The 13,676-nt window shown below is 44.8% G+C and overlaps 1 protein-coding gene across 2 annotated transcripts; it reads left to right on the top strand.

The window, feature by feature from the left end:
* Nucleotides 1-2,999: 2,999 nt before the first annotated feature.
* On the top strand, nucleotides 3,000-12,008 carry LOC138949518 (retinol dehydrogenase 11-like). Of its 2 annotated transcripts, none has more exons than XM_070321348.1 (6): nucleotides 3,000-3,205; nucleotides 3,779-4,018; nucleotides 7,987-8,076; nucleotides 8,719-8,913; nucleotides 9,460-9,566; nucleotides 10,586-12,008. In XM_070321348.1, exons 1-6 carry the CDS (start codon nucleotides 3,025-3,027, stop codon nucleotides 10,775-10,777), a joined length of 1,005 nt encoding a protein of 334 aa, XP_070177449.1. In that variant the 5' UTR covers nucleotides 3,000-3,024; the 3' UTR covers nucleotides 10,778-12,008. The 2 variants fall into 2 exon arrangements, with proteins under 2 accessions (XP_070177449.1, XP_070177460.1); XM_070321359.1 differs by having other exon boundaries at nucleotides 9,705-10,725.
* Nucleotides 12,009-13,676: the final 1,668 nt, after the last annotated feature.

Below are 13,676 nucleotides of genomic sequence, written 5' to 3'. Positions count from 1 at the left end.
AATAATAATAATAATAAATAATAAATGAGCATTTATATAGCGCAACATCATAACTTTACAATTATGCTCTTTGCGCTTGACACATTTAAAATTAAAACACAGTTATACAAGTATTTACATCTACATTCATAGTCAACAACGCTTAATTAAAAGCATACACCTTCAAACATACATTACAAAAGATTCTTCCACTAACTAAGTAATAAAAACATGAATAAAATAGGTGGTGAAAAATCACTAAAACAACAAATAACACTACATGTAGCCTATGAGGCATCTTTAACTGAAAAAGTAGCGGATATTTGTCCAACCAGACCATGTCCAACAAAAAATTAAAACAGCGCACGACCTCAGTGTTTCGAGAGCGCGCGAGCTCTAATTAAGGGACTCACATAGCCACATTCTCCTTTAACTTAATGTTTAATTCAATCTGTCTCCTTTTATAAATAATCCAAGTCCCTAATGTGGCTTTGACATTTCTTGTCAAAACGGTCCCAAGCCCGTACAAACACAGAAATACAGACGCACACACAAACACAAATACTAACAAAAACACTAGCACACACACACACACACACACACACACACACACACACACACACACACACACACACACACACACACACACGTGCACACAAACACACACACACACACACGCAAACAAACAAGGCTCACACACACACACACACACACACACACACTGACACACACACACACACACTGAAACGCCGGGCACACACTCACCGCACACACAAACACTCACTTGACGTATACACAAATAAACACTTACACACACCCACACACACGCAGACTGTTGTTGTTGTTGTTGTTGTTGTTGTAGTGTTGTATATGCTACTTCTTTTTTTCTCCTAGTTATCGCTCTCTTTTGCTCCCATCGTTCGGGCGGGGATGTAGCTCAGTCGGTAGCGCGCTGGATTTGTATCCAGTTGGCCGCTGTCAGCGTGAGTTCGTCCCCACGTTCGGCGAGAGATTTATTTCTCAGAGTCAACTTTGTGTGCAGACTCTCCTCGGTGTCCGAACACCCCCGTGTGTACACGCAAGCACAAGACCAAGTGCGCACGAAAAAGATCCTGTAATCCATGTCAGAGTTCGGTGGGTTATAGAAACACGAAAATACCCAGCATGCTTCCTCCAAAAACGGCGTATGGCTGCCTAAATGGCGGGGTAAAAAACGGTCATACACGTAAAATTCCACTCGTGCAAAAAACACGAGTGTACGTGGGAGTTTCAGCCCACGAACGCAGAAGAAGAAGAATTAGAAGCTCCCATCGTTCGAGTATCATCATCATCATAATCATGATTATCATAATTATCATCATAGTGTTGTGACGATACTGGACATATTAACATAAGAATATTACGTTAACATGCTTTAAGTTTGAGTTCCGCGCCTGCGCTTCTAAAAACAATGCGGACTTGATCCGAGGCAGGAATCCTAGGCTTGCCCTTTCGTTGAGGGCCCCAAAGGGTTTAAAATCGTGATCGTGATTGGCGTTTTTTGACCTTTCTGTGACCGTGATTGGGCGAAATTTCCATTTCTGTGATCGTGATGGGACTTTGCCCGTGATCCGTGATGACAAAAAAATCAAGTCTCGTGATCGTGATCGTCATTTGTTTTCGTGATCGTGATGGGCATTATTGCAAAGCATTTTATTTTCAACGTACATTTTTCACAGCTGTATCACTCTATGATCCTCTATTCGTCAAGGTGTTTGTGATCGTGAAAACAACAAGAGGCGAAGCCTTCAAGGCTCACGTAAGAAATCGACAAACAGTAACACAAACTCAATCACTCCGTCACACATACACACACACACACACACACACACATACACGCACACACACACACACACACACACACAAACACAGACACAAACACACACACACACACACTGCACACACACACACACACACGCACAGACACACACACAGACACACACACACACACACACACACACACACACACAGAAAGAGCATAGGTGAAACTGTGCAAGAAAGCGAGACACTAGATCTAGATCTGTCTGTCTGCATGTAGCCTACTTACAGGGACACGACTGCCAACTAGTCTCGGCCCGCTCAAAAAAACAATGACCGAGACTTTCAGTAATTCCTTCGCGTGACGTCAAACCCTCCTACGTCATAATGTGACGTCAATGTAATGTGACGTCTTCAAATGTTAGAGTTTCTACCACATACATACATACGCACAGACAGACAAAAGTTAGCATCGCATAGGCTACACTTACGTGAGCCAAAAATCAAGGTAACTGTGATCGTGAAAGCTAAAATTTCCCTTCCCGTGATCGTGATGATACCACCCCCTTTGGGGCCCTCTTCGTTGGCTAGCTCTTCACTCCATAATATTTTATTTCTGTGGCTTAAAACTCTGTGTAAAGGCAGATGATGTTGTGCAGATACTAAATATATATAAGAATATTCAAAACCATATTTTAGTTTATATGGTCGTGCCTGCGATTCTAAAAACAATGCGAACATGGTCGGACGCAGATATCCGATGCTTGCACTTTTGCTCGCTAGCTCTTCGAAAATACATCATAACTTCCTTATGTTTTATATCTCTGACTTAAAACTTAGTACAAAGTATGATAATGTTGTGAAGATACTAGATATATACCCGGTAAATATATTACATGAACATTATTTAGTTGAGGTTGATCCTACGTTCTTAAATCAATGCGAACATGGTCGGACGCTGAACCAGGATGGTTTCACTTTCGCTCGATAGCTCGTCGCAAAATACATTATAACTCCGTTATTTTTAATTTCTTTGACTTAAAACTTGGTATAAAGTCAGATAATGTTGTGAAGATACTATAAAAATATTACATGTACATGCTTTAGTTTGAGGTCGCGCAAGGTAGTGCAAGGTCGCGTGTGGTCGCGTAGTAATTAGTCAGACCGAGTCTGGGTAACCTAGACAACTGATTCTTCTTACTGCTCTCCCTTGCCGATGTCAAGGGTCAAAGGTTGACCTAGTGAAGCATGGGGGTGGACGAAGTGCTGCATATTGAGTGGGGGTTGCCATTGCCCCCAGTGTGGATGGGGGTGGCAGCTGGGGTGGCCACTTTGCTGGTGGTGCTGGTCAAGTGGAATAAAGCTAAACGATGCACGGACAGCACGGACCTAAGGGGGAAAACGGTCATCATCACTGGAGCTAACACGGGTACTGTGTAGGGGAGGGGGAAACAGGACACATAATTATATCGCTTCCGTGTTAGCTTAGTCCAGTGGGGGTAGTATTTGCTGTGGTTATTTTTTTTCGGAAACCTCACATTTCACAGCTATAGTTTTTCAGTACATATTTTCCTTCTAACAATCTGCTTTCAATTTCAGATTTCACAGCTATACTTCTTTCAGTAGGCTACATATATTTTCTTTCTAACAATCTGTTCAATTAAGAAGAATGGCGAATTTAACCTTATTAAAGGGATACTACCTAGGAAAATAGGCCCTCACATTGCATCCAAAGTTATACCATAAGATTCTGGGTTACAAATAATGCTACGGCGCAGGCTGGAGGACTGCACTCACTTTGCCAAAGTGTTTATTTGATTTTATAGAGCTTCATTAAATGTTTATACATGTATAGAAAAAGAGAAAGCACTCTCTGTGAGGGGAGGCTGAGTTACTTCAACTGAGTGTGCGTATGTGATGAAGTTACTAGGAACTATTTTATTGATAATTTTCTTCTTTGAATAAAATAACTCTTGTATTTCATTTTCTGTACATTTTACAGGCATAGGTTTTTCGACCGCCCGTGACCTTGCAGCTCGCGACGCCAAGGTCATTCTTGCATGCCGCAGCAAGGAGAGAGGTGAAGCAGCCAGACAGGACATCGTGGTTGCCACGGGCAACAAGAATGTCGTGGTGCGACAGCTTGACCTCTTTGACTTTGAGTCAGTGCGGCAGTTTGCAGAACAAATACTGCGGGAGGAAGACAGACTGGACATTTTGATCAACAACGCCGCTATTTTTGGTGAGTCAGAAGGTGAAGGTGATGGTGAAGGTGAAGGTGATGGTGAAGGTGAAGGTGATTTTGTGTCCAGTAGTGAATGCGAAGATGGCTGGTCAAGCCTGGAGTCAGAGGGAAGCGCCACATCTGGTCAAGCCTGGAGTCAGAGGGAAGCGCCACATCTGGTCAAGCTTGGAGTCAGAGGGAAGCGCCACATCTGGTCAAGCCTGGAGTCAGAGGGAAGCGCCACATACAGTGGAACCCCCCTTTTAAGACTTTTCAGGGCTCCCCATAGCGCGTGTCCCTGCATCCTATACGCACTAGAAGCCGAAAACACATACTAGAAATATATGGAGGGGGTCCCTGGACGCACTTGACTTTAAAAGAGCGGGTCCTAGGACGCACTAAATTTCCTTTGTCGTGCGTACCGTAGATACCATTTTCAGACTGCAATCGACACTTTGCAGTACACTATATATGTGACCACAATGTTTTATAAGTACACTGGGACTTTTCGGCTTTTGGACCCTTGGGACCCTCTAAAATTCTGCAGTGGGGGTCCATGGACCCTCAAAAATTTAAAAGTGGTGGTCCCGGGACGCAATATGGGAGGGGCGTCCGTGGGGAGCCCTGCTATACTTTACCAGAGCTTCTGTTCATAATCTCTGTAAACTTACCTCCATTTTAAGACCCATAGAATTATAATTTGCTCAGATGTTTGGTGGTCTAAACAGGGGGGTTCCACCGTAGTAAGCATAATTAGGATAATTAACATAATTAGGATAATTAACATAATTAGGATATGTTTGATGTAAATAGATCACGTTCACAGATAACTCTTGTATGGGTTGAGAAAGAGCAAACTTTCCCACTCGACATTATCGGCCAGTCACTCGACATTATCGGCCAATTACTCGACATTATCGGCCAGTCACTCGACATTATCGGCCAGTCACTCGACATTATCGGCCAGTCACTCGACATTATCGGCCAGTCACTCGACATTATCGGCCAGTCACTAGCGAGGGGTGTGTTTGAAACATGTGACATTATCGGCCAGTCACTAGCGAGGGGTGTGTTTGAAACGTGACATTATCGGCCAGTCACTAGCGAGGGGTGTGTTTGAAACATGTGACATTATCGGCCAGTCACTAGCAAGGGGTGTGTTTGAAACATGTGACATTATCGGCCAGTCACTAGCAAGGGGTGTGTTTGAAACATGTGACATTATCGGCCAGTCACTAGCGAGGGGTGTGTTTGAAACATGTGACATTATCGGCCAGTCACTAGCGAGGGGTGTGTTTGAAACATGTGACATTATCGGCCAGTTACTAGCGAGGGGTGTGTTTGAAACATGTGACATTATCGGCCAGTCACTAGCGAGGGGTGTGTTTGAAACATGTGACATTATCGGCCAGTCACTAGCGAGGGGTGTGTTTGAAACATGTGACATTATCGGCCAGTCACTAGCGAGGGGTGTGTTTGAAACATGTGACATTATCGGCCAGTCACTAGCGAGGGGTGTGTTTGAAACATGTGACATCATCGGCCAGTCACTAGCAAGGGGTGTGTTTGAAACATGTGGACACGGAGCACGTGTAGAAAGCTTGCCTCACTAAAAGCAAGAGCATTCACTCTTTCACACCCCATGTGTTCACTCTTTCACACCCCATGTGTTCACTCTTTCACACCCCATGTGTTCACTCTTTTGCAACCCATACAACCCCGACAGAGTTATTTTTGGAGTTTGTCTATTGAGTAAGATAGATGATGTCTGCACTTTTGGGTGTGGCTGTGTGTATCTGATGACAGTGCTCTTTAGTACTTTACACAAGAACTTTGCAGTCATCTGCCTTGGTCACAGTACTTACCTTTGTTCTGTATAACTCAGCAAATCTCACACACACACACACACAGTCACACACACACACACACACACACACACACACACACGCACACACACACACACACACACACACACACACACGCACGCACGCACACACACACACACATGCATGCACACATACACTCTTCAAAAAAAGTTAAGGATCGGTTCAAAAAACGGATCTAATTATAAAAAATTGGCAAAAAATTAAACATCGACATAATAATCAAAAGATTAATGTGTTTGAATTACCAAATGAACAATGAGTCTTGACCTAGAATTTTGTTTGGCAGGCAGAGTTATTTCCCTTTGTGGGACTTTTCAAAAGCTTCTGCATTTTGGAAGAAAAAGGGTGTTTTTTATAGCCCCATGAAATTTGCGGAACGCATGCCAGGGCAAAAGGTTGTGATGCACGTGCTACAACAGGGTCCTGGCTATGAACATCGCTCACCAGCTTGTGTTTAAAGGTTGACACGCTGACACTATTATGCACAGCTTGTAGCAACATGCCCCCACGAAGAAAACTGAGCGATTTGGATAGAGGAAGGGCAATAGGATGGCTACAAGACGGTGTTGCTGCCAGGCAAGTGGCCCAGAGGCTTGCAGTGGCTCCCTCTGTCATCATCAGACTAAAACAGAGATTCCGCGCAACTGGAATAGTGCAGGAGCGACAACGTTCTGGTCAGCCCAGAGTCACCACACAAAGAGAGGATCGCTTCATTCAGAGGCAGGCCATGCAACAAAGAATGGCTACGGCAAACAACATTAGGCAACGCCTACAAGCTACCACAACACTGATGTTAGTGGTCAGACGATCCGAAACCGCTTACACAACTTTGGCTTGCGTGCAAGGCGTCCAGTCCGAAGAACAACCCTGACTGCTAATCACTGAGCAGCTCGCCGAGCCTGGTGCGCTCAACATGTGAGGTGGTAACGTCAGCAGTGGGCTCAGGTGTTGTTTACAGATGAGTCCCGCTTTTGCTAGGAACCTGCTGATGTACCATTAGTGATGAACACACACCTGGGTAATCGTCCGACGCGATTCTTCAGGATGACAACGCACCTCCCCATCGCTCTGCAGCTGTAAACACCTTCATGCAGCAGGCCAGAGTCAACAGGATGTTGTGGCCAGCCAACAGCCCGGACCTGAACCCCATAGAGCACATGTGGGACGAGCTTTGTCGTCGGGTACAGCAACATCACCCTCCTCCTGCCAATCTGGGTCAACTGCTGCAATGGCTCCAGCAGGAGTGGAATGGAGTTCCCAGAGCATTCATATGCAACCTGATCCACTCCATGCGCCAACGATGTGTTGAATGCCTGGCACACAACGGAGGGCACACGCGTTATTGACACTGATTCACATTGTTGTGAATTCCATTTTCGAGGGTTGTCACGTTTGACACACTCTAGCTAAATTGTCGCTGCCGCATTCGATCTTTGCTTTGTTTGTCATTACTCCTTGGTTGTTCAGTTATATAATTTTAAAAAAATGAAAGAATTCGGTCTTGTCTGTTTTGTGTGGCGTGCTTGTAAAAAAGTGATCCTTAACTTTTTTTGAAGAGTGTATACACACATGCACAAACACACACACACACACACACACACACACATGTACACACACACACACACACACAAACACATGCATGCACACATAGATATACACACATGCACAAACACATACACACACACATGTACACACACACACAAACCGAGAAACAATTGACAAGTGGCTCTATCCCATCTCCCCCCTTCCCTCCGTCGCGATATAACCTTGAATGGTTGAAAACGACGTTAAACACCAAATAAAGAAAGAAAGAACACACACAAACACATGCATACACACATATATATATATATACAGACATGCACAAACACAAAAGCACATGCTCACACAAAAACACAAGCACATTTGCACACGCGCACACTCACACATTCTGGCAAAAAAATGTGCAATTGAATACCTCCAAAGGTAAATTCACAAAGTTGATACATGTATTTTTGTCCTCAAGGGTAATTCATCCTCACCCAGCAACTAGTGCAGGCATTATGCAGGTCTGTCCAGAAAAGTGTTCTCAATCCACTGTTGTCAGTTTGTGTATTGCAGGTTTGCCTCAACCACCTAGCAAGCATGGACTTGAGGTGACCATGGCAATCAATCACTTTGGACACTTTCTCCTGACACTGCTGTTGCTAGGTAAAGCACTTCACATGCTTAGCTTTCTTTCTCGTGGCTTGATATTTTATGTCTGTGTGTGCGTGTGTGATTTTTCTTCTGTTATCCAAGACTAAAGCAAAACTGAACACAAGACTAAAGCAAAACTGAACACATGATTTAAGGATGCAAAGAAGTGATAAAGTGCATCCTTAAACTGATGTGATCGTAGGACACAAATTCAGCTTACTTGAACTTGAACTTGAACTTGAAGTTTACTATGTGGTAGGCTGTGTAGCCTTTACATAGGTCCTATTACTAGACTGTAGCATGCGTGGCGGGCTGTTCTACAATCTAGACTAGGCAGGTAGGGTTGTACATAGAAGTACTGTGGCGCCAGAAATTGTCTATCCTGGTCTTAAAGCTGTTGACTGATGGCGCTGTTACTGCCTCTTCAGGCAAACTGTTCCAGGTGTTCACTACTCGCTGGGAGAAGTAATTGCTTCGTACATTCAGTCTACAGTGGTCTTTGCCGAGTTTCAGAGAGTGGCCTCTACAAATACATGAGTTTTTTTCTTTTTTCTACAATTTGCCGTTTTTCTTACTTGTAAACTTTTTTGCCCCTTGACTTTCATCCAATCCTTTGGTGTGTGCAAAACCTACTGTCTTGTTTTTTCCCTCTAGATTTGCTGAAGAAATCGGCACCTAGTCGCGTCATCACTGTGTCATCCGGAGCGAACGGTATGGACAAGAAGGTGGGCATTGACTTCAGCAACCTGCACTGTGAGAGAGCGCAGTCCCAGTTCGCTAGGTACGCTGCCAGCAAACTCGCCAACATCTTCTTCACACGCGAACTGGCGCGCAGGCTGCACGGCACAGGTAACACTGGCTGTCAGGTTTTACTGATGCCAGTTCAAACTAAACAGTGGGGAGTGGGTTGGAGGGGGGGGGGGGGGGGGAAGAAGGAGTGGTGCATGAATGTCAGATGTAAATGAAGTCATACAGTTTAACCCCCCTTTTAAGACATCAAAGCATGTGAGAAAATTTTTAAGACCTGATTTTGTAAGACCTGATTTTCTAAGATTTTTTGATGTCGTAAAAAAGGGGTTCCACTCTATTAGCTTAAATGACAGAGTGCTGGATTTGTGTTGAAGTGTAAACAGAACATTCAAGTTCTGTTAGATTAAAATGATGTAAACCTGCACTTCTGTCCAAGTGATGCCGTCCTTTAACAGCAGAAGTGGATATTATCTGCATTGCATTTACATGAAACCTGAGGCATAACTGCGTGTGTGTGTGTGTGTGTGTGTGCATATGCGTGCGTGCGTGTGTGTGTCTGGTGTGTGTGTGTGCTTGCATGTGTGCGTGCCTGTCTGCCTGTCCGTGGAGGTGTGCATGTGTTCATCTTTTCCTTTCTCATTCTAGGTGTGACAGCCTATTGCCTGCATCCTGGCTTTGTTTCTACACACATCGGAAGGAACCTTGGAGCTTTCTCTAAATCGTTGCTGTGGGCCCTATCCTCTGTTATACGTGTGAGTTGATCAATTTCACACAGACGTCCATATTCCTGGCTGTGTGTATATGATGTGAGTGGTGTGTACAGTGGGGATGAAGGATCACAGACGTCCATATTCCTGGCTGTGTCTATATGATGTGAGTGATGTGTACAGAGTGGGGATGAAGGATCACAGACGTCCATATTCCTGGCTGTGTCTATATGATGTGAGTGGTGTGTACAGTGGGGATGAAGGATCACAGACATCCATATTCCTGGCTGTGTGTATATGATGTGAGTGGTGTGTACAGAGTGGGGATGAAGGATCACAGACATCCATATTCCTGGCTGTGTGTATATGATGTGAGTGGTGTGTACAGTGGGGATGAAGGATCACAGACATCCATATTCCTGGCTGTGTGTATATGATGTGAGTGGTGTGTACAGTGGGGATGAAGGATCACAGACATCCATATTCCTGGCTGTGTGTATATGATGTGAGTGATGTGTACAGAGTGGGGATGAAGGATCACAGACATCCATATTCCTGGCTGTGTGTATATGATGTGAGTGATGTGTACAGAGTGGGGATGAAGGATCACAGACATCCATATTCCTGGCTGTGTGTATATGATGTGAGTGGTGTGTACAGTGGGGATGAAGGATCACAGACATCCATATTCCTGGCTGTGTGTATATGATGTGAGTGGTGTGTACAGTGGGGATGAAGGATCACAGACATCCATATTCCTGGCTGTGTGTATATGATGTGAGTGGTGTGTACAGAGTGTGGATGAAGGATCACAGACATCCATATTCCTGGCTGTGTGTATATGATGTGAGTGGTGTGTACAGTGGGGATGAAGGATCACAGACGTCCATATTCCTGGCTGTGTGTATATGATGTGAGTGGTGTGTACAGTGGGGATGAAGGATCACAGACATCCATATTCCTGGCTGTGTGTATATGATGTGAGTGGTGTGTACAGTGGGGATGAAGGATCACAGACATCCATATTCCTGGCTGTGTGTATATGATGTGAGTGGTGTGTACAGAGTGGGGATGAAGGATCACAGACGTCCATATTCCTGGCTGTGGCGGATGCCTCAAAGCTGGAGTCGGGGAAGTACTACTTTGACTGTGCTCTGGCCGAGCACAAAGTCAACCCCCTAGCTGATGACCGGCAGCTGGTTGGCAAGCTGTGGGACGTGAGCGCCCAGCTGACCGGGGTTTCTCCGGACATCTGATTCTTTACTGAAAACCTTGGTCTATAAAGGCAAAACTCCCTCGAAATGAGCGTATTCCTTCCTAAGTTGCGGGGTAAAAAAATGTCATACACGCAATAACACACTTGTGCAAAAATACTTGTGTGCATGGGAGTTTCAGTCCATGAACGCAGAAAAATAAGTCAAAACAGGTAATACACTACCTACAGATTCCTGTTACCTGAAATAATCAACAAGACATTTGATCCTTCATAGAGTCCAATGCTTGCAATGCAAGGCAAGTGATGATTTGCGATGTTTTATACTTTTGTTAGTTCTTTCTTTCTTTATTTGGTGTTTAACGTCGTTTTCAACCACGAAGGTTATATCGCGACAGGGAAAGGAGGGGGAGATGGGATAGAGCCATTTGTTAATTGTTTCTTGTTCACAAAAGCACTAATCAAAAAATTGCTCCAGGGGCTTGCAACGTAGTACAATATATTACCTTACTGGGAGAATGCAAGTTTCCAGTACTAAGGACTTAACATTTCTTACATACTGCTTGACTAAAATCTTTACAAAAATTGACCATACTCTATACAAGAAACACTTACCAAGGGCAAAAGGAGAAACAGAATCCGTCAGTCGCCTCTTACGACATGCTGGGGAGCATCGGGTAAATTCTTCCCCCAAACCCTCGGGGGGACTTTTGTTAGTTGAGGTATTCAATACTTAAGAATAAGATTGATATTTGTTCTTTAGCCATCTAAGGTATGCAATATATTGTGATGTACTCTGTTCCTTCTGACCGTTGAAATGAGAACAGCACACTCAGGGATAGGTCAGCTGGCTGACTGATAGTTTTAACAGAGGTCATATTTTGTTGGAGACAAAAAGGGAGGGTCATGAAAAGAGACGGACAGAAAGCAAGAAAGATTGTGTGTTTGCCTGTGTGTAGAGTGTGTGTAGAGTGTGTGGAGAGTGTGTGTAGAGTGTGTGTAGAGTGTGTGTATGCCTGTGTGTAGAGTGTGTGTGTGTGTATGCCTGTGTGTAGTGCGTGTGTGTGTGTGTATGCCTGTGTGTAGAGTGTGTGTGTGTGTATAGAGTGTGTGTGTGTGTGTGTATGCCTGTGTGTAGAGTGTGTGTGTGTGTAGAGTGTGTGTGTGTGTGTGTGTATGCCTGTGTGTAGAGTGTGTGTGTGTGTAGAGTGTGTGTGTGTGTGTGTATGCCTGTGTGTAGAGTGTGTGTGTGTGTAGAGTGTGTGTGTGTGTGTGTATGCCTGTGTGTAGAGTGTGTGTGTGTGTAGAGTGTGTGTGTGTGTGTGTATGCCTGTGTGTAGAGTGTGTGTGTCAGTGTGTAGAGTGTGTGTGTCAGTGTGTAGAGTGTGTGTGTCAGTGTGTAGAGTGTGTGTGTCAGTGTGTAGAGTGTGTGTGTCAGTGTGTAGAGTGTGTGTGTCAGTGTGTAGAGTGTGTGTGTGTGTGTGTGTATGCCTGTGTGTAGAGTGTGTGTGTGTAGAGTGTGTGTGTGTGTGTGTATGCCTGTGTGTAGAGTGTGTGTGTGTGTAGAGTGTGTGTGTGTGTGTGTGTGTGTGTGTATGCCTGTGTGTAGAGTGTGTGTGTGTGTAGAGTGTGTGTGTGTGTGTGTGTGTGTGTATGCCTGTGTGTAGAGTGTGTGTGTGTGTGTGTATGCCTGTGTGTAGAGTGTGTGTGTCAGTGTGTAGAGTGTGTGTGTCAGTGTGTAGAGTGTGTGTGTGTGTGTAGAGTGTGTGTGTGTGTGTATGCCTGTGTGTAGTGTGTGTGTGTGTGTGTATGCCTGTGTGTAGAGTGTGTGTGTGTGTATGCCTGTGTGTAGAGTGTGTGTGTGTGTGTATGCCTGTGTGTAGAGTGTGTGTGTGTGTGTATGCCTGTGTGAGTGTGTGTGTGTGTGTGTGTATGCCTGTGTGTAGAGTGTGTGTGTGTGTGTGTATGCCTGTGTGTAGAGTGTGTGTGTGTGTGTGTATGCCTGTGTGTAGAGTGTGTGTGTGTGTGTGTATGCCTGTGTGTAGAGTGTGTGTGTGTGTATGCCTGTGTGTAGTGTGTGTGTGTGTGTATGCGTGTGTAGAGTGTGTGTGTATGCCTGTGTGTAGAGTGTGTGTGTGTGTGTGTATGCCTGTGTGTAGAGTGTGTGTGTGTGTGTATGCCTGTGTGTAGAGTGTGTGTGTGTATGCCTGTGTGTAGAGTGTGTGTGTGTGTGTATGCCTGTGTGTGTGTGTGTGTGTATGCCTGTGTGTAGAGTGTTTTTGTGTGTGTATGCCTGTGTGTAGAGTGTGTGTGTATGCCTGTGTGTAGTGTGTGTGTGTGTGTGTGTGTATGCCTGTGTGTAGTGTGTGTGTGTGTGTGTATGCCTGTGTGTAGAGTGTGTGTGTGTGTATGCCTGTGTGTAGAGTGTGTGTGTGTGTCTGTGTGCCTGTGTGTAGAGTGTGTGTGTGTATGCCTGTGTGTAGAGTGTGTGTGTGTGTGTGTATGCCTGTGTGTAGTGTGTGTGTGTGTGTGTATGCCTGTGTGTAGAGTGTGTGTGTGTGTGTGTGTGTGTGTGTGTATGCCTGTGTGTAGAGTGTGTGTGTGTATGCCTGTGTGTAGAGTGTGTGTGTGTGTGTATGCCTGTGTGTAGAGTGTGTGTGTGTGTGTGTATGCCTGTGTGTGTGTGTGTATGTGTATTCTTGCTGGTGCTGTGAGGAGAGCTAGCATGATGAACTGTGTACCCCCCCGCGGGTTAGGGGGAGTCCCATATTGTTTGGGACAAGAAAGAATTTACCTGATGCTCCCCAGCATGTCGTAAGAGGCATTTAACGGATTCTGTTTCTCCTTTTACCCTTGTTAAGTGTTTCTTGTATAGAATATAGTCAATGTTTGTAAAGATTTTAGTCAAGCAGTATGTAAGAAATGTTAAGTCCTTTGTACTG

This window comes from Littorina saxatilis, linkage group LG1 (genome assembly GCF_037325665.1).
Source record: "Littorina saxatilis isolate snail1 linkage group LG1, US_GU_Lsax_2.0, whole genome shotgun sequence".
In the NCBI taxonomy this organism is placed as follows: domain Eukaryota; kingdom Metazoa; phylum Mollusca; class Gastropoda; order Littorinimorpha; family Littorinidae; genus Littorina; species Littorina saxatilis.
Note: the sequence above shows the minus strand (reverse complement) of the source record. Positions and strands in the feature narration are given on the sequence as shown.